The sequence below is a fragment of the Anopheles gambiae genome, chromosome 2 (genome assembly GCF_943734735.2).
Source record: "Anopheles gambiae chromosome 2, idAnoGambNW_F1_1, whole genome shotgun sequence".
In the NCBI taxonomy this organism is placed as follows: domain Eukaryota; kingdom Metazoa; phylum Arthropoda; class Insecta; order Diptera; family Culicidae; genus Anopheles; species Anopheles gambiae.
The window spans coordinates 90,605-109,617 of NC_064601.1; the positions used below are offsets into that span (position 1 = coordinate 90,605).

The following is a 19,013-nucleotide window of genomic DNA, read 5'->3' on the forward strand; positions in this document are numbered from 1 at the left end:
TTAGAACAACACTAATTAGTAACAAAACATAATTTATTCAAAATGCTTGGATGGATATGGGTTACTTTGTATGTGGTTGATAGTCGTAATAGCAGCAAGTTATTAAACGTTCTGACTATATATTTTCACTGTCAGATGGAAGAATAAAAGATATGAGGTGAATATTCACCAGTACACTGCGCATGTGCCTAAAAACTATAGTCGCTCGATGAACATGACTTTGTCTGTTCATGTGATATATTTTGTAATGTTTGATGTAAAACAATGACCGGCATAAAAAAAATATAGGATTTTCCGAAATCGATAAATGTCATATTAGAGTTAATGTTTATGCTAAGCAAATCCACAGGTAGGTTTAACATAACAACATTTTGTGTATACTTTTACAATATCAATTTATACATTTTTGAAAAAATACTAGGGTAATTGTACCAGTTTTCGGAAGGGTAACTAAAAACGTGAAATCATGCAAAAAACGCGTTGAAAATTGTCTGAACATAAAGATATGCTCATTTGTTATTCATTTACGAAGTTTCACAACATTTCTTAGTATACTTTTCAAAATATCAAACAAAATGTGCAGAGCTCAGCATTTTTCGTCAGATTTGCTGTCAGCCAATAGTTCGGCAGCTTTCGTTATTAAGAGAACCGAAGCAATAAACCAATGAAAGTATGCAGAATTTATTATAAAAAATTCAATGATTTCAGAGAAAAATAATAATTTATGAGTCAGTCAGAGTCGTTGTCTATACTAGACATATGTCTCTTTTCTGCAATGCCTCCTTTATTTGTAACTCACATCAAAGAGACTGTAAAAACTGCCAGCTAAATGACCAAAATGGGCAACATAAAATTAATAATTTAAATACTTTTCTATACATCTTAGGAAAATGAGAGTGTAAATCAGTTTTAAATATTGTTGTCAACCTATTTGCATTAATAATAATATTTTCCGACCCGTATTCGCGTTGCCGAAAATAGAAGCACAGCCTGCCGAAAATAGGAGCAAACTGCCGAAAATAGGAACAAAAACAGTGTTTCCATTTTCACGAATATTTCTAAAAAATTCATTTCGGCAAATAAAAAATATCACAACAGAAAACAATAGTTAATCATTCAAAATATCGTCACTTTCATGAGATAAAATAAAAATTGTAAGTGTACGTGCAGTTTTTGTGAAACTGCTGCATTAACCTGCCCGATACTGGTACATTTACCCTATATTCGTACTGATGTTTGAGATGTGCTAAAAATTTATTTACAGCTGAATGTTTTTTACTCTATTACTAGGTGTAATGGTTGCAGGGTTAGTCTAAAGAAAAATCCCTTTGTAATATCATTCTATTCCCTTTTTAATGCTCAATATCACGAATGTAATACTGACATTCTTACATGAAGTAACAAGAGAACGATTGAAATTTTTTACTTTGTTTTTAATATTTTTCAGTTAATCATGCTTTTAAAGCTCATCTCGCAACTTAGAATTGCTACCAATAGCGAAAGAATTTGTATAATGATGTGCTCTAAGTTTTCGCCAGAAAGCTGCACGTTCTTCAAAAAGCCCTGTTTCTAAAGCTACAATCGGTTCCTTAGAAGAATCTAATCTTCCTATTCGAAGATACCTTAGAGGAAAACTGTCAGCTGGACGCCACTGAGGCAGCAACTGATTTTGAGCGGAAGTATTGTCCTTTTCATCCCCTGGAGTTGGATTGCCGGTGCGAGCAAAATTAATCCAAAGCTTTAAAATAACGCGCCGTATCTCTAGCTCATCTTCCGTAGGAATAGCTGTCTGAAAGTTTGGAATTTCCTTTGCAATCGGGAAAATATATTGAAGTTCCTCCGCATGACAAACACCTAATTATGAAAATTAGATAATAAAATAATTAAAGTCGTATTTATCAATGCAGATTATCTTACCATAGTAATTTTCTGCTCCTCCTTTAAATATTTCCGTGAAACTAGCAGAAGCTTTCTGAGCGAAGAGATAAACATATGTTTCTCCTACTTTTAATGTCGAGTTTCGCTTATTATGTCCTAACAAACGAATCCGCAAGTACTCATCCATGCCTGCTAAAAACCATGCATCCGAATACAACTGTTTTTTTTTGTTAAATAAAGATGATTACATATTGCATTATAGAGTAATTTAGTACTGTGCAAGATTAATTAAATAGTTACAGCCTCGAAAAATATAGTACTTACATTTGTTAAATTTCTCTCGGTTGCAGTTACGAGTTTCTGGTTTTTAAAGTAGAAACTATTTATTTTCTGTGTAATTTGTCGCTGCATCTCAGGTTCATGATGATCGTAATATAATGAAATAGGTAACGCACGATCCCAGTGATCATTCAAACTCTTACGAAGCTCGGGGATATTTATCAGCGCTACATTATAAGAACGTATAAATCAATTAACATGTCTACTGCGTCGCTAAACATGCGTCGCGCCTGAAAAAAATACTCACATGCACTTTTTAGAGCTCCCTCATCAAACGTTAATCCAGTCATCCATGGAAGTTCAATAGCATGTGGCTCATATTCATCTCTAGGATGTTTTGTTATAAAAGCTCCCGGAATGTCAGGTTCTATAACAGGCGGAAATGGGATCATTGGATCCGTGTCCCAAAGCTGCAACGGATTTTGTGAATTAGTTTTGATGCTTATATTTATATATATATCTATATATATAAAATAATAATTACATAAAAATCATAGAATTTTCTTGTGATTTCTTCCGCAGGGACTCTTCGGAGACAATCCAGCATCTCAATATAACTTCCATCATTGGTTTTTGTACATTTCAACATTTTACCAAGCTGAATAGATCGGGATCTTGCTACTCCTGGATGTGCTGGCTGAGCCCAGGCATCCAAATTCACTCCTGACTGAGAAATAACTCGATGAAATAAACCTTTCGATAAAGGTGACATCATGTGATATGTTCCACTTGCTCCTCCCGCACTTTCTCCAAATATAGTAACCGATTTCGGATCCCCTCCAAAAGAGGCTATGTTCTCATTAATCCATCGTAGGACTAAACTTTGATCCTTTAAACCATTATTTCCTGGACAATCCACTTGTTCAGTGCTTAGAAATCCGAGTGGCCCGAGACGAAAGTTTGCTCCAATGTAGATAACATCATGTTCGAGCAAGAAATCGGGACCATAGAAAGAACGAGTTCCAGAGCCACATTGCCAACCACCACCATGAAAGAAAACCATCACAGGAAATAAAACTGGATGTGTCATATTTGCATCCACCGACAGCGATCTTGGCCGCTCAGGCACATATACGTTTAGATGTAAGCAATCCTCAACACCGGAAATGGATTCGTCTCTGCGATAGGGATCTCGTTGTGTACATAATGGTGAATCAGTAGTTGCCATTAGATCACCTGACCAAGGTCCGTAAGGTACAGGGGCCTACAAAATGTCATGAAATAGATCGAAATAAAGAGAAAAATAAAATTAGAAAAAACTACAGCAAAAATATTCCTCGTAAAACGTTTGATAATCGCGTTTTAATTACATAAAAAGTTTTATTTTTTTAATAGATTTTATTTCTCTCAAGAACGGCCTATTTGGTCGTATTACAGATACTTCATAAATTTAAATTATTTAAAATGCTTTCTTATCACTATTTAAATGGAATAGATTAGGAAAGTCGTAATTACGTGCATTGTAATAATCGGCCTTAGCACAATTTTTCGATCGAAAAAATTCAATCGATCCGGCTGTCATTTTGGTGTCATTTGACACTCATTTCGCCGCCAAGGTGTTCATTTTACTAGTCTTTTTGAAAACACTCACGAGCAAAATGAACTATGCTACACAAATTCGATCGTTCCGCTTTATATGGCGAAAAATCCGCAACTCATTGAGCTGCGGAAATTTTAGAATATCAGAAAAATGCTATAAATCAAGGTTAATGGTTTTGAAAAACGTTATGTAAAAGCTAGTTGGTAATTGTTCTGGTTCTTTTTCAATATTTTGGGCACCCAGCTCAAACATACAAAACGAATAAAATGGATAACACTGGGCGTCTCCACACGTTTGCGGCTGATACCTCATTATAACTTGATTGCACTCATGATATAATCTAAAGAGCAAAAACTGAATATCCGTTCAACATTGGTCGCGATTGCATACGCGATGGTAAACAGCTGCTGTCAGTTGATAGCTAAAATTACAAATTCATTTTCAGCTTTGTTAAGGCGCATTCGAAACAATCATATGGCTTTGTTACGGCGCAATCAAATAAAAATTTAACACACTACTTGTTAAATAGAAAAGATTATATATTGTTGCTCATTATACGCATTATTACCATTTTTACAGCAATGCTGTATGATTTTTCATCAAATCATTAAAATTATAAAAACGATTTACAACCATTGAAACTGTCAAAAATATGTTCTAGAAAAGCCGAATCTGGAACGGCTTTTAAAATAACAGAAACGTATGTATAATATATTATTTCCTTTAAAATACCGTCGTGTCCAGAAAATTGACGTAAAAGCTCTACATATTCATACAATAAAAGTTGTATCATTACTATTGATTTTTTGGATCAGGGATTTAATCGGATAACATAAAAATATGATTAGCGAACGGTGCTCTCTAGAAATGTATAGCTAGTGCAAATCCATATTGCCCTGTAACAAAATTCTAACACAAGTTTACATTTTGTTCAACTTTAGTGTTAATTTTTTTGAATAAAGTTAATGTATTAATTAATTTGTTTAACTTAATATTAAATGCGTTTTATAGCTATGCATTTTAAAGTAACATAAAAACGATACATTGTTAAACACAGATGTAGATTATAAGACTCATTTTAGATTTCAAGCAAACGGTAAAAGCCTCACAATATTAATATCTAAAGTAATCTTGCAATATTAAAACGTTAAACTGTTTATTAGCAATGTTAACACTAGGTTTACGGAACCCGTCAATTTGACTGAATTAAAACTTTGAAGTGAAATATTAAAAATATCTTTAGTTTAATTTCGATTTTTACGTTTTGTAAATTTAACTGTACAGAATATGAGCTTGTATCATAAGTATTACTTTATTAAATTTAATAGATTTTCAGATACATATGTGGTATACCAATCTCCACGAAACAAATTGACGGGGTGGGATAATTACATTTAATTATGTTTAGATAAATCAAATAACTAAATTGTCCCCAAACGAAATTGGTAACCAACTTATGTTACCAACATGTTTTTCGAAACTCCCGCCGACATCGGTCAAAATGTGGCATCGAAAAGATGTCGGTCCTCGTGTTTGTGAACAATAACGATTAATAGAAGAAATTAGCATTGTGCAGTATATATATAGTAACCAAAATTTGTAAAAAAAATTCACCATTGTAATAAAAATGCCTTTTTTTATTGAAAAAAAAAAAACATTATAAATACGTATTTTTATCCACCGGGGTGTTTTATCAAATTGACGAGTGTTCGTAGAGATAGGTATATTAGAGACGCCCGTAAATCTAGTATTAATATTGGTCTATGAAAAGCAAGGATGCTAAATCTCGCAGTCTCATACCTTGCAATTATTTAAATTTATTATGAATAAATACATTTTATTATTTATAATAATAAAAATAATAATAATAACAATAATAATTATGATGATTATTATTATTATTATTATTATTATTATTATTATATAATTTATGATCATACTCACTCTAAAACGTAAATCTTCAATTGGTGGTTTTGCATACGGTATGCCTAAAAAGGCGAGAATGCCTTGACCACTAAATGTGTTCAAATATCTTCCAATGAGTCTACCACCATGAGGTAAAGTGATTTTTAATTTATCTGAAGTTCGCCCATCAGTTGTAATGGAAGTGATAATGACGATGAACAATATTAGCTCGACATTCGTCCATTTTTGCAACGCGAAGCTGAAACACATGGCTTTTTAACAGTGAAATAAACTCTAGCCCAATATCATAAAACAGACACTTTTGAAACTATCACTTATCCATATAATCATAACCACTTGGTAGTTGAAGTCGATGAAATATCATCAAGCAACCAATTGTATAGTTCACAATACAGAATCGGTACAATAATATTACATTGATCACCTACAATACACCTAACACAAGCTCAACAATGTACATTCAACTGTTACGCACAGCTCTCATAACTGACTGAAGTAAAAAAGATATACTTTAGAGCTTTATACAGATCACTCTTACACCAGTCAAACATGTTTAGCAAACAGGTGTTGAAACTAGTTTTGGAGGTGGAAGCTCGGACATCATGGTGAACCACGTTTAGACTGCGACACAAATTGATCTGTGAATAATCTCCCTAATCATCAAGCCATCCAACGAAACCATGTCGAAAAATGCGTGAGCAAATATTTTCATTATTTCAATACTTTTAGTTTAAACAACGAGTACATATTCGAGATAATATAATAACGAATATTTCTGTTGTAGAAGATGTTTTGTTTTTAGGTACCGCGAACCGGTTTTCAAATATCAATTTATCACAAAAAGATGACCTTGCAAAACTAGATTTTATTTTTGGAGTTTGTTATTGTATTTGTGATAAATATCCCTAGAGTAAAACGAAATGTAGTCGTTTGGCAACTTGCCGGCTTGAATTGTACAATCAAATGACCAAAAAAATACATTTAACACATACAATACATTTGATTATTTAAAAAAAGTGTTTACCACTAAAATGATTTTTTTAATGCTTGACAGACACTTGCTTTGCTTTATTGTGTTATCATTAAAAATACTTCCTCAACCAATTGTTTCATCCTTTTTTAAAGGCGGCATCGGTTTAATGATAAACTGTGAACATTTCCCACAAATTGACCTCCTGGAGTTTTTCAAACATTTATTGAGTATTTTTAGCTAAACAGTTTTGTGAATGGTTGCAGTTATTTAATTATTTATTATTTTACATTTGAGAAAAAAAATCTAAAATGCTGTAAATTATTTATTAAATATACTTATTGGTGGATTGTATGGCATATTAAAATGTCTTGTTCAAATCAAAAAAAGCTCAAATCATATTCATGTGCTAGACCTGCCATATAATTACTTTTTGTAAAAGACTTATTGAATGAAAGAAAGTACTGTCAAAATCGTTTGATATTTTTCTGAAAAACTCAGGCTTTAACTCTAAAAATCCTGTCATACGTATACAAAGAGAAGGAAATTATAAGACAAATTTTAGATATTCCACCCAATTTATTGATTTACTGAGCTTCATTACAAGAAAATAAGTGTCGTTTATCATTCATGATGTCAACAAACAAATCCTTTTTTTCGATCGATTTTCAGATTAGTCGCGAGACCAAAAAAAAAGCAAACGAAGATCACAATATTTTCTTTTGTCTAATAAGCCTATCAGTATTGCGCGAACAACTACTAAGAGGATTTTGGTCTGTATCTTATTGGTTAAACGACCTTACACTGTTATTTTCACGGCAATCGATACTTCAATGTCTTATATATTCATATAAAACAATTAGAAATGTACGCATTAATAACAAATATAAATGATTAAATTGAAATTTTAAAATCAACGTATCAAAATGTATTGTGTGGGGTAAACGTCAAAACACATCAAAACAAAGGGGCCAAATGGATCACAACATTGGACTTCGTTTAAGCTCTTGCTTCTAAAGTGTGAGTACAAATTTAAGCTTATTAGTAATGGTTTTTGTTGAGTAATTTAGTAAAATACTGGAATATTCAAATAATTCACGTGTTATTAATGTAAAGCTAGGGTAACTGTACCATTTTTCGGCATTGTACCTGGTTTCGGCAGGGTAACTAAAAAGTGAAATTCTACACAAATGTGGTAAAAAATGTCACAAAACACAATTTTGTAGTGAAAATAAGGTCATTTGTTATTTATATACCAAGTTACACACCATTTCCTTGCGTATATTAAAAAAAATCAAATACATGGTGCAGAGCTCAGCATTTTTCGGCAGAATTGCTGTCAGCCAATAGTTTGGCAAGTTTTGTAATTAAGAGAACCAGAACAATAAAATAATGAATATGAGGCGTATGTTAAATCGTTTATGCTTTTTTAATTTATTCTTTTTTGGAATTTTATTTTTATTGATTTATTTTTTTATGATTTTATTTTTTAAAGTACAATTTAAAAAATTGGAAAGTTCTGAATTTTTTACCACTGTTTGAAACGCGTTTTTCTATGCATTCTGAAAATGTTGGATCGATTCGATGCTCCAATACAAAGATATTATAAAAATAATGAGCCAAACATACCCAGGTTGTAGGAAAAAAACGTTAAAATCATCCAAATAACAAAGAAATGTCAAGACTGATTTCAAATCACTATGGGTTAAACGCTCATCTCCAGCGCATAGGCTTGTCAAAGACAAAAGAGTGTCCGTGTGGTATAGGACACCATGACATTGACCACTTACTGTGGTCGTGTCAAACGTACGAAAGCTGTAGGTATCAACTCCGTGCATCAGTGAAAACTATAAAAAAGACACCACTCATCCCAGTTCGAGACCTATTGGCTATGTTTGATATAGATTATCTTAAAATTATCCACACGTTTATGCAAAATAATAATATTTCCATATAATCACACATTTCACACACTTCCACACAATCAATACATCTTACAATAGACAGGTTTTTTTCAAGTTTAACAACATACACTTCCTCGAAAGGGGTTAATACGGCCAGGCCGTAATAAAAAAAACAAACAAACAAACAAACAAACAAACAAACAGCAATTTTTGCCGTACCGGCGAACTCGTTCGACGAGAAACATTCGTCGCTCATGAGTGGACAGGGTTGTACCACTAGGTTGGCCAGTACAAAATCTATACGGTTTTCTAATTTTTGATCTAGAGGGCTATGATATGAGTGAAAATGAACGTCGCGGCGAACGTTCCCACGTACGGCTGATAGCGGTGAACGAACGAGTTCGCCGGTACGGCTGATTACCTTTATGCGGTGTGTATGTTATGTGTCTTTCTGATTTTTCTGATTTTCATTTTTAGCTGTTGAAATGGCTTCAAGCAATGCTTGTTCAGCTTGTCGAAATACACGATATAAAGTAAAAAAAGCTCCAAAAGATGTAGTATTCCACAAGTTTCCAGTTGACACATCGTTACGTAGTAAATGGATTAAATTTTGCAAAAGGGGTGAGTCTTAGACACCATCAAAAGACCACGTTATTTGTTCATTACAGTTCGTTAAAGAAGATTACCAAATGGTACATGCAACTATAAATGAAGATACAAGAGTTTTGAAAAAAACTTAAACCAACTGGTATTTTGTAAATGTATTTTTAACATTTAACGTTTTGAAGCGAATAACATATAATTCAATATTTTATTATATAATATGATATAATATAATATTTTTATTTTATTATATCATATTCATGATATAAAGCTTCAAACGCTTCAGAAAACGCTTCTTTGATGGTAACAAGTTTTGAATATCTTTAGTAGGCCGCTCATTGCTCGTAGAAAAGCTACCAACCTACCCAAGTGCCACAAATCCACTAAACGACCACTAAACGGCTTCTAAACGACTCAAGTTCTCTACCTAAACGGAATATAGAAAGACTTCGTTTAGCAGACGGCAAACGACTCATGCGTTCTAAAAATAGCAAAAAAGCTGGTGGCGCTATCTGTTGGTGGGTCCTCCAACCAGCTGAGCTTCATCGCTTGGAGGAGAGCTTTCTCATTTCCTCTGTACTGTTGTATGGTTTCGCATTGAAGTTATGCATCGCTAGAACTAGAACGGCGATACGATTGTTTAAATACTAAACTCCAACGTAAACCACCAGCACTGAAGCAAGTAAGATTTGAGTAATGGTCGTTGGTGTTGATACCCACGTATCTGACCACGCGACCATTCATATAGATTTTTGCTCAGAAAGTTAGAAGGCTATATCTTATCTGAGGTCATGATAAGATGAAACTTGTCGAAACACATTGCAAGAAAAGGATAGCAATATAATGATGAGTTGTAATACGCCATCTGTTGATCAAACCAATGAAGCTGTGGAGCTTTCTTTTTTTTTCTATGGATATTCATATACAATTTCTGCGAGATTTCGTTTAAACTTCAAGGCATACTAGATTTTGCTATGGAACAAACCGTCAAATTGTGTGTCGATGTATTGGTGAGAAAGAACACCATAATCCCACCTGATATATACACTCACTTTGATCGAAATCAAAGGTGTTGAGATCAGTGGCAAAGGTTATTTATTCGATTGGAAAATCCTGTCAAATCGCATCTGATGCAGCACAGATACGGACACGGCTGTAAGGACTAGTGTATTTTGGTTGCTAATAACAGGGTTAATTGCGTTACTTTGGAACACACTGTATCTTCAAGTTTGACAGCTATTGCCAATGTGTACAATTCATGGTATTTATCCACTTGCATCACGAAAGAATAGGTGAAAATAACAAACATGAACATAATCTTCACACTTCCGTACGAAGAGAACTAATAAAGCAACTTGAATAATCGAACATTTGAATAATTGTGAAGTTATAACGATTCTAAAATACAGGCACAAAAAACTTGGTAAGATTGGGTTATGGTTAATACTTGATATACAGTGTTGTGTGACAATTGTAGAAGGTGTGGCTGTGATTGTGCGATCGGATAGATTGCTTAGCAGTAAAAAGACCGTAATCGATAAAAAATGTAAATGTATTTCGGTTATGCTTATTAGTTTCTTTAATTAATGCTCAACTAGCATAAACTGCTGGAATATACACATAAGTATAACTGTTAAATCAGATTGATCAGTGCTCAGACCATGGAAACATCCCGGGAGCATCATGCAAATAAAAGAAAGTGCAAATTCGCAATCCAACATGTTGAATTGGCGAAAGAGTCACACAAGAAGATACTTCTTGTTGCACAGAAACTGTTTTTTTATTGCAAATTCCAAGGCCTGTGTGTTATTTATTTCATGTGCATACTGGTGTGACAAAATTGCACCGTACAGCAAACGTGTTGTATGTGTGTATAATTATGTATTATATATATATAATGCGTTAGTGTCTGTGTATCTGAGTAAACCTTTTGGATTGAGTCGGCATTGCCTACAAACACTGGCCGTGACTGAGCAAGTGTATTTGGTATGGCTACAGAAAACAATATAAACAAAATCATTCGAGTTGAAACTTCTCTTAACTAATCGGTCCATGAAGATCCATCTATGTTATATTTACATTGTTTTAGAAAAAAAATAGGGAGTCTAAAAATTTATAAAAAAATCGGGCCGGTCTGGTGGTACAGTCGTCAACTCTTACGACTTAGCAACATGACAGTCATGAGTTCAAGTCCCGAATAGACCGTGCCCCCATACGTAGTAGGACTGACTATCCTGCTATGGTAACAATAAGTCATTAAAAGCCAAGCTCACTTCACTAGTGGGTACAGACAGGCATTGACCGACAGCGGTTGCTGTGCCAAAGAAGAAGAAGAAGATAAAAAATTAAAATTGGAAAGTGAGCAAATTTAACAGTATACATACAACTGTGATCTGGATTTTGGTTAGAGTGTAAGTTTGATCATAGTTGATCTCTGATATTTATTTTCAATTCACTTTCAAGTATCATTTTGTCAGCCTCACCCTTCTCCCTGTGACTGGGATAAGGGATTCGTTTTGGCGGATGGTGGCTCAGACGCAGTATGATTATGATGATCAATAGGATTACATTATTATTTACTTCAACAGCTTTACGTTATATATATATATATATATATATATATATATATATATATATATATATATATATATATATATATTTGTTTTTTTTTGTTTATTTATTTAGAAATAAATATATAACATACAAGATTTAAGATTTATGACCACATAATCACTGTTTAGGGTTTGACATTCTTGCAGGAATATCATCAACGATGGAGGAAAGGCGCGTTGCAGATTACTTTGTAGTAGCTGGAATGACCGACCAGCCAAAACTGCTAAAAGAAAACATTTTCAACGACTCATCGCACTTACGATCGACTAACAGTATCGATCCAATAACAGACATAGGAGTATATTTTCCTTCTCTTGGTGAAAAAATTCCTGCTGATTACGAAATCCTTGAAAACACCCCCTCGGGACTATTAGCCGATTTAAATTACGGTTCTGTGCGCACCATCGGTTGCTTTATTTACTATCGACGTGGAAAGGATAAGCCGCCTTTGGTCGATATAGGTGTGATGTACGAAGGCGCAGAACGTATCATGGCCGATGCCGAGATCGTTCTTAGTACACCTGGGGATCGGTTGGCGAATGTAAACAACTCCTCTGCCAAAACATTTCTAACGTTTAGACGTGCTACCACGGATATGCCTTGCAATGAACTTGTTGTAACTGATTTGTGCGTCGTGATACCTTCAAAAGGTGAAAAACCACCTCATGCTTTTTGCATGATCCACAAAACACTTAACAAAGGTATCATGGGAAGTGATGTCTATTTGTGTTATAAAAAATCAATGAACCGTCCGAAATTGATCAGCTACGAACCAGAAATTTTGCATCGTTATCCAACGTATGATCATAACGATTTTCCGCTAACGCTGTGTCCAAGTGTACCGTTATTTTGTCTACCAATGGGTACAACTTTGGAAACGTGGCCCCATGTACCGGGAGGGGACGGAAAGGTAAATTATTTATTATGATTGTTTTTTTTTTTCAAAACGGCCATTAATTAAACGTTAATCTTTTTTTAACTTCCCCTATTATATTATAGATGAAAAGAAAACCCATTCAGCCTATCTTTAGTACGTTTGTTTTGACCGTTAACGATGGAACATACAAAGTCTATGGATCAGCATTAACGTTCTACGAGGACTTCAGGTGAGTGAGACGTAATCTATATAGTTAGGGTAAGCGTGCTACATTATATTATTTTTTCTTTTAGTGAAAAACATTTAAATGGACAACAGCGGGAATTACTGGATTGGACTGAGGAGTCGCATAAGACCCATTCACTGCATGTGAACAAATCCATTTGTATTTTGTCAAGATGGCCGTTTGGAGATACTTTTGAGAAATGGCTTCAATTCTTACATGTAAGAACAAAAATCACAGCTATTGAAGAACATGTCTCCAAAAGTTTTAAATTAATTTCAGCAATTATCTATTCTCGACGAAAAACTACCTGTGCCTATCGAACGGTATATTACTCATTTGCTCGATGAGGTGCCTTTTCCTTCCCCAAGCATTTTGCTACAGCTTTCTACGCTGAGTAACAATAGAGTTCTCTTAACGCTACCAGAAGATTCACCTCTGCCACGGAGTGGTGCTGGGTTTCGTCAACTTCTATCCAATCTTGGCCCTGAAAACTGTCTGCATGTGCTTTTACTGGTTTTAACAGAACAAAAGTTGCTTATACATTCATTACGTCCAGCAATACTGACGGCAGTAGCAGAAGCAGTGTCGTCGTTTTTATTTCCTTTCAAATGGCAGTGTCCATATATACCTCTATGCCCACTAGGCTTAGCGGAGGTGCTGCACGCGCCATTACCATATCTAATTGGAGTAGATTCGCGTTTTTTTGATCTGTACGAACCGCCAAACGATGTGACTTGTGTGGATCTTGATACAAATAATATCAGCCTGTGCGAATCGCAGAAACATCTCACGACCAAGTTGTTGCCGAAAAGGGCGGCTAGGGTCCTTCGCCAGACTCTGCGTAACTTGGAAGAAATGAGTCAAAATCATGGATGTGATTCAAGCAATAGCTTAGATCGAGACTTGAAGAAGCGAAAAAGAGAACAAAATTTAGAGCAACGGATCCAAGAAGCGTTTTTGCAGTTCATGGCATGTACTTTGAAGGGTTACAGAGATTATCTGGTACCTATATCGAAGGCGCCTACGATTGGTGCAACGGATCCTAGTGCATTGTTTCGTATGGATGCATTTCTACGATCTCGCGATAAAACAAACCATAAATTTTTTCAGCTTCTCATGAAAACACAAATGTTCATCAGATTTATCGAAGAGCGTTCATTTGTTTCGGACAGTGACCACAATTTAGCATTTTTCGATGAATGTGCCGAAAAAGTTAGTGCATACGAAGATACACAAACTGAGATAAAACTCATTGAATGGGACTCGGGACAGAGTAGTGAGCGTACTAAGTTTATTCTGCCCCCCGAATGCCAGCCAGGTCTGTCGGATCAATTGTATACGTACAGTTCCTTTACGCTTGACCCACTGTTGTTAAAGCAAACGCGCAGAAGTGTAATCGATAATGCACTTCAGCAACATAGTAGTCTAGCACCGGGATCTCCGATGGCGCGACGAACTAAGCATGAAATAAAAACGGCTCAAAAGCTAGCTCGTAAACATCAAGGGAATCCGGAGTTGTGGGCAAAACATTTGCTTGCCACGTGCTACTCTATATACTTCATCGTGTTACCAAGTTTGATATCAGAAAATACCGGTCGCGAGCATTCGGTGCTAAAAGAGGCATACGATTTACTTAGCAAAGCCTGCAGGTTGAAGGTACCATGTGATGAAGTTTGCTATCGCATTATGATGCAACTGTGCGGATTGCACAATCTTCCTGTCTTGGCCGTTCGATTGCATTACTTAATGAAAAGATCGGGTATTCAACCTAACGCTTTGACGTATGGTGTTTATAATCGGTGTGTTTTGGAAGCTCAGTGGCCATCAGACTCAATTTTATCTTCGCAAATGCGCTGGAATAGACTACGTAATATTGTAATTGGCGCAGCACATTTCAAACGAGCAGGCAAAAAATGCGCCGATCGTCGACGACTCTCTTTATCAAACGAAAATAATGTGATAGGCTGTACATTACAGTCCGTCGAAGGCGCATCGAGAACTAGCCTGGATTCTGGATATTCGCAAGCAGAACAAAATGTCAATGTAACGCTCGATTTTTCGGCTTTTGACAAGCTTCGTGGAAGAATTGGAGCAATTGTAAGGCAAAATACAACCCCTGGACATCAAGAATCTTCTGATGTACTATCGAGTGCTGGATTATTGATTAGCGGCGAAGCGAACCATCATCACAAACTACAGTCCAATGCCGCAATTGTGAGTGATGGCAAAGAATCAACTGCTGTATATAAAAAAACACCACCTACGAACTCTTGTGACCTTAGTCCGCGCATGCTAGCAAAAGTTGATAGTTTTGCTGGAGACTCGAAATTTATAGATAAATTACAAAAGCAAATTAAAGGCGATGGAATTAAAGCAAAGAGGACACTCGAGTTTAATGAAAAAGAAGAAAGTAGTACTAATGACGCGTTAAATTTGTCGAAGGAAACTAATCCAAAGGGCAGTCCCACAAAGTAAGTACTGACATATATGGGTCGATGTTAACAGTGTGAAGTGACACATCCTAATTCTTTGTTACAGAATATCGCCTCGCACCCTGGTCACGCAGGGTGATCCATTAGGCGCGTTAAACGATAATGCAGCTGTAGAGAGCGAGATCAATTGCGAACCTGTAGATGAGACAGTTGATCGATGTGAAATAAGTAACAACAACAGTATTTATACCGATCAACCCATTTTATTCAAAGGACAGCGCTCGGCAACATTTGACGATTCTACACAACTCAATAAGAGCATGCAACGGTCAGAAACTATGCCCATGACCAGCACAGCCACATCAGGATTTGGAAGTTTGGGGTCAACATTAAAATTTAATTTTGGGTGAGTAAATGAAAGTTTAAGAAAATACACATGTTTGTAATTCTGTTACATTTTAAATTCATTTTTTTAACTAAGCCTATATTGTAGCCAGCTTGATACAGTTGTTCTTGTTTTGAATGCACTAGTTTATTACCTTGAATTAACACACATTACCTATCGTGTGTTTTTGTGTTTGTTTGCAGAATGTATTTTGTATGTGTAGCAAGAGTTATTTTTGTTTTCTTTTATTATTTTGTTAACGTTATAGCCGATACTCACCCGCACGTATGTCAATGAAAAAAGACTTGAAATCGTTATCAACAAACATGATAGAAAACATTACTAACATAAGGTGAGTTCTAGTGAAAACAATATCTAGAAATAATAGATGATGTATCTTGTATATTGTTTTGTAAGAAAGCGAAAAATGTAAATTGCAACATTTTATAATTACATTATGTTTTTTTTTAGCCCCAGTCTCACAGGGAAAAAGTCGAATGAAATTATACAAAGTGGAATCAGCAGCATAAAAAGTGCTGCCAGCTCCGTAGCAAAAAAATTAGATGATATCAAGGAAGCCATATCGGCAAATACAACGCCTGTAAAGACTGGTACCGGTTTGAACAGCACGATAGAGAGAAATGGCCATGGTTCAGAAAACGATCTTCATCAACACGACGATACGACGATGGCATTAAATGGCAACCGTTCAAGGCGTGTGTCCAGTGAATTTGACCTATGGGGACGTTTTAGCGAATCGCGAAAATCCAGTTACAATAATTTAGTTCCCTTGGGTGAGAATGCCACATCCACTAGCAGCCTAAATGCATATCCAACATTTCCGGACAATATTTATCCTATAATTATAGAGGTATGGTAAATTCTATGCGAACAAAATATGTATTCATACATTGCATACATTGGATCAAAATTTATTTTTAGGGAGGAGAGTCAGATGTAGATGTTTTAATAGAAATAACATCTTGTTCGCAATGCCACAATTGTTCAGTACTCTTATATGACGAAGACGTTATGGCAGGATGGTCGGCGGAAGATTCTAATTTGAACACCACATGTAATGCATGTAGCAAAGTGACAGTGCCATTTTTGAATGTGCAAATAATTTCGAAAGATCAAAATCAGGACCATCGAGAAGACAAATCTTCACCGCGTACGTCTTCAAAGAATCAACAGGACATGATAAGCGTGCCATATTTAAATCCGCTCGTATTGCGGAAAGAATTAGAAAACATCCTAAGTGAAGAAGGAGATCTGGCACTAACTAAAACAAAATTTGTTGAGGAACATCCTATTATATATTGGAACTTAGTATGGTTCATGGATCGGATTGATGTTAACACCCATCTTGCAAATCTTGTTCTACCTAATCAGGTAAGTAGGGGTCATGTAAAAGAATTTTCCAAGAATTGCAATAATAATCTATATTTTATCAGGAGGATGACAAAGCCGATCCTTTAAGTAATGTAAAATCAATTGAAGTCCATTGCTTGTGGGACAATCCTAGACTTCATTCTGAGGCGGGACCGGCAATGTATATGTTGTGGCGTCAAAATCAACCTGATAGTACGTTATTGAAAGCTCTACTCACTGATCAAACGTCGATTAATCGATCGTAAGTATTTCAAGTTTATTATTTACGTGGTATCCCAGATGAATTGCGCAATATATTGTTATTATTTTTTGAATTTCATATCCTCTGCAGTGTGATGCAACAAATAATAGCCTCTATTCGTTGCAACGATTTGTTAACTCCGGTAAAACGATTAGCCAATGAGAGACAAAAGCTGAAACATCGAGGTGTTGATAGAACGCACTCAATTTACCGTGACATGTTATTTCTAGCATTCGTCGAGATAGGCAGGGCTGATATCGATCTTATATCGTTTCATCGTGAATATGCTGCGGTATTCGATAAATTGACTGAGAAGGAATGTAACACATTTTACCGTAGTCAGGATCTGCCGCCGTCGTCTACGGCCATATTTTGTCGTGTTTACTTCAAACCGCTGCTTTTGCCCTGACCTTTGTTTCCATGCAGCTTATGCATGTTTGTGTCGCATCGTTGGTAACATAAATGGTTAACTGGGTTTTAGTAACATTTCATAGTTTTTAGTTTATTTTATGTAGAGCTACGAGCAAAAGATGTTTGGAATATTTGTCTTCATATTGTATTGAAAGTACGGTTATGATAATAAGTTTGCAGGTTTTTTTTTCAAAGAGTCAAGACGTGGGATTGAACTAATTCAATCGTTGTAAATTTAGTGTCAGTGCAATGTAAATATGCTCATTTTCATTCCTGGTTAAAATAGCAGCGAATAACTTAGGAAAATTGACACACACTATACTGAACCTAAGGTTCTTATAATAAAAGATTAAAAAAAATCATGAATAATGTTATGGCTTCAATAGCAATGAAATAGGATCTCGCGTGCCCTGCCTACTACAGATTTGTGTATACTTATTATATACTACATTAAATGTGAAGGGTGTTAGAACTTACTTTGGATTTGTATTGACATCGATTTTCATTTTAACTATGTAGTTAAACATGAGGTTATTCAAGGTCCTATGATTCGCAACGTCCATTTAATTTTGTTTGTATGGTTCACAACTTTAAGGAACTGGTAGAAATATATGCGCTTTTAACATCACATACAGTATTGGTGATCTTTAAGATAACTGTAGGTTTAGCTTACGATGAGAAAACAGTAGCTAGATTTGAAGCGATTAATAAAATGATCAGCATGGAGTAAAATACAATATATGTGCCTTAAATTTAACCATATTTTGGATTGTTTTTTTTACGAACATTATTTTCTTCTGTGTTTTAAAGTTAAATAATTATCTGCATATTAAGCTTATTAACACACATTCCAGATCCACTTTGTGGTGGATTGCTAATAGCAATATTTTAGTTGTAATCTAGTAGACACCGGTTTAGAGCAACCGGTGTTACATCGAATAAATAATAAATATTATTACTCTTAATTCACGCTTAGAACGGATCACTCCTAATTCAAAAATTCGTGAATGAAGATGTCAGAAACTTTCAGTGCTACTGCAGTCATTGCAGTCAAATTACCGAAATTCTGGAAAACGGTTACATGTGGTTTTCACAAACAAAAGTTCAATTTATATTGTCCGTTATTATGTGAGGATGAAACAAAATTAAGTGAGGAACAAACAACAGCCCTCATGAAAGTATAGCTACGTCAAGTGAAAACACGACATCTGAGCGCGGTAGATTGCATTCCGCTTGTCTAAATTCCACTTGGATCTAATGATCAAATTGATCAAGT

General features: G+C 35.1%; 2 protein-coding genes across 7 annotated transcripts; one reads left to right on the forward strand and one right to left on the reverse strand.

The window, feature by feature from the left end:
• Positions 1-15: 15 nt before the first annotated feature.
• LOC1282064 (venom carboxylesterase-6) lies at positions 16-6,190 on the reverse strand. Its single transcript, XM_322067.5, has 6 exons — positions 5,702-6,190; positions 2,702-3,421; positions 2,465-2,627; positions 2,203-2,384; positions 1,918-2,095; positions 16-1,854 (listed from the first exon to the last, which is right to left on the reverse strand). The coding sequence occupies exons 1-6, from the start codon at positions 5,930-5,932 to the stop codon at positions 1,460-1,462; spliced, it is 1,869 nt and encodes a 622-aa protein (XP_322067.4). The 5' UTR covers positions 5,933-6,190; the 3' UTR covers positions 16-1,459.
• Positions 6,191-10,374: 4,184 nt separating this feature from the next.
• Positions 10,375-18,706, forward strand: LOC1282063 (DENN domain-containing protein Crag). Of its 6 annotated transcripts, none has more exons than XM_061647664.1 (11): positions 10,375-10,583; positions 11,902-12,683; positions 12,773-12,879; positions 12,944-13,094; positions 13,156-15,347; positions 15,415-15,714; positions 15,962-16,045; positions 16,165-16,564; positions 16,636-17,085; positions 17,148-17,326; positions 17,417-18,706. In XM_061647664.1, exons 2-11 carry the CDS (start codon positions 11,934-11,936, stop codon positions 17,733-17,735), a joined length of 4,932 nt encoding a protein of 1,643 aa, XP_061503648.1. In that variant the 5' UTR covers positions 10,375-10,583; positions 11,902-11,933; the 3' UTR covers positions 17,736-18,706. The 6 variants fall into 6 exon arrangements, with proteins under 6 accessions (XP_061503648.1, XP_322065.4, XP_061503650.1 ...); XM_322065.5 differs by having other exon boundaries at positions 10,380-10,583; positions 11,920-12,683; XM_061647662.1 differs by lacking the exon at positions 10,375-10,583 and adding an exon at positions 10,623-10,706.
• Positions 18,707-19,013: the final 307 nt, after the last annotated feature.

Bases quoted from the DNA above. Each gene is read 5' to 3' on its own strand.
- LOC1282064 (XM_322067.5), bottom strand. From the start codon at position 5,932: ATGTGTTTCAGCTTCGCGTTGCAAAAATGGACGAATGTCGAGCTAATA. The intron at 2,096-2,202 runs GTAAGTACTATA...AAAAAAAAACAG, and splicing joins CCGAGAGAAATTTAACAAAT to TTGTATTCGGATGCATGGTT. The intron at 1,855-1,917 runs GTAAGATAATCT...TTTCATAATTAG, and splicing joins AGGAGCAGAAAATTACTATG to GTGTTTGTCATGCGGAGGAA.
- LOC1282063 (XM_061647664.1), top strand. From the start codon at position 11,934: ATGGAGGAAAGGCGCGTTGCAGATTACTTTGTAGTAGCTGGAATGACC. The intron at 12,684-12,772 runs GTAAATTATTTA...ATTATATTATAG, and splicing joins TACCGGGAGGGGACGGAAAG to ATGAAAAGAAAACCCATTCA. The intron at 12,880-12,943 runs GTGAGTGAGACG...TTTTTCTTTTAG, and splicing joins ACGTTCTACGAGGACTTCAG to TGAAAAACATTTAAATGGAC.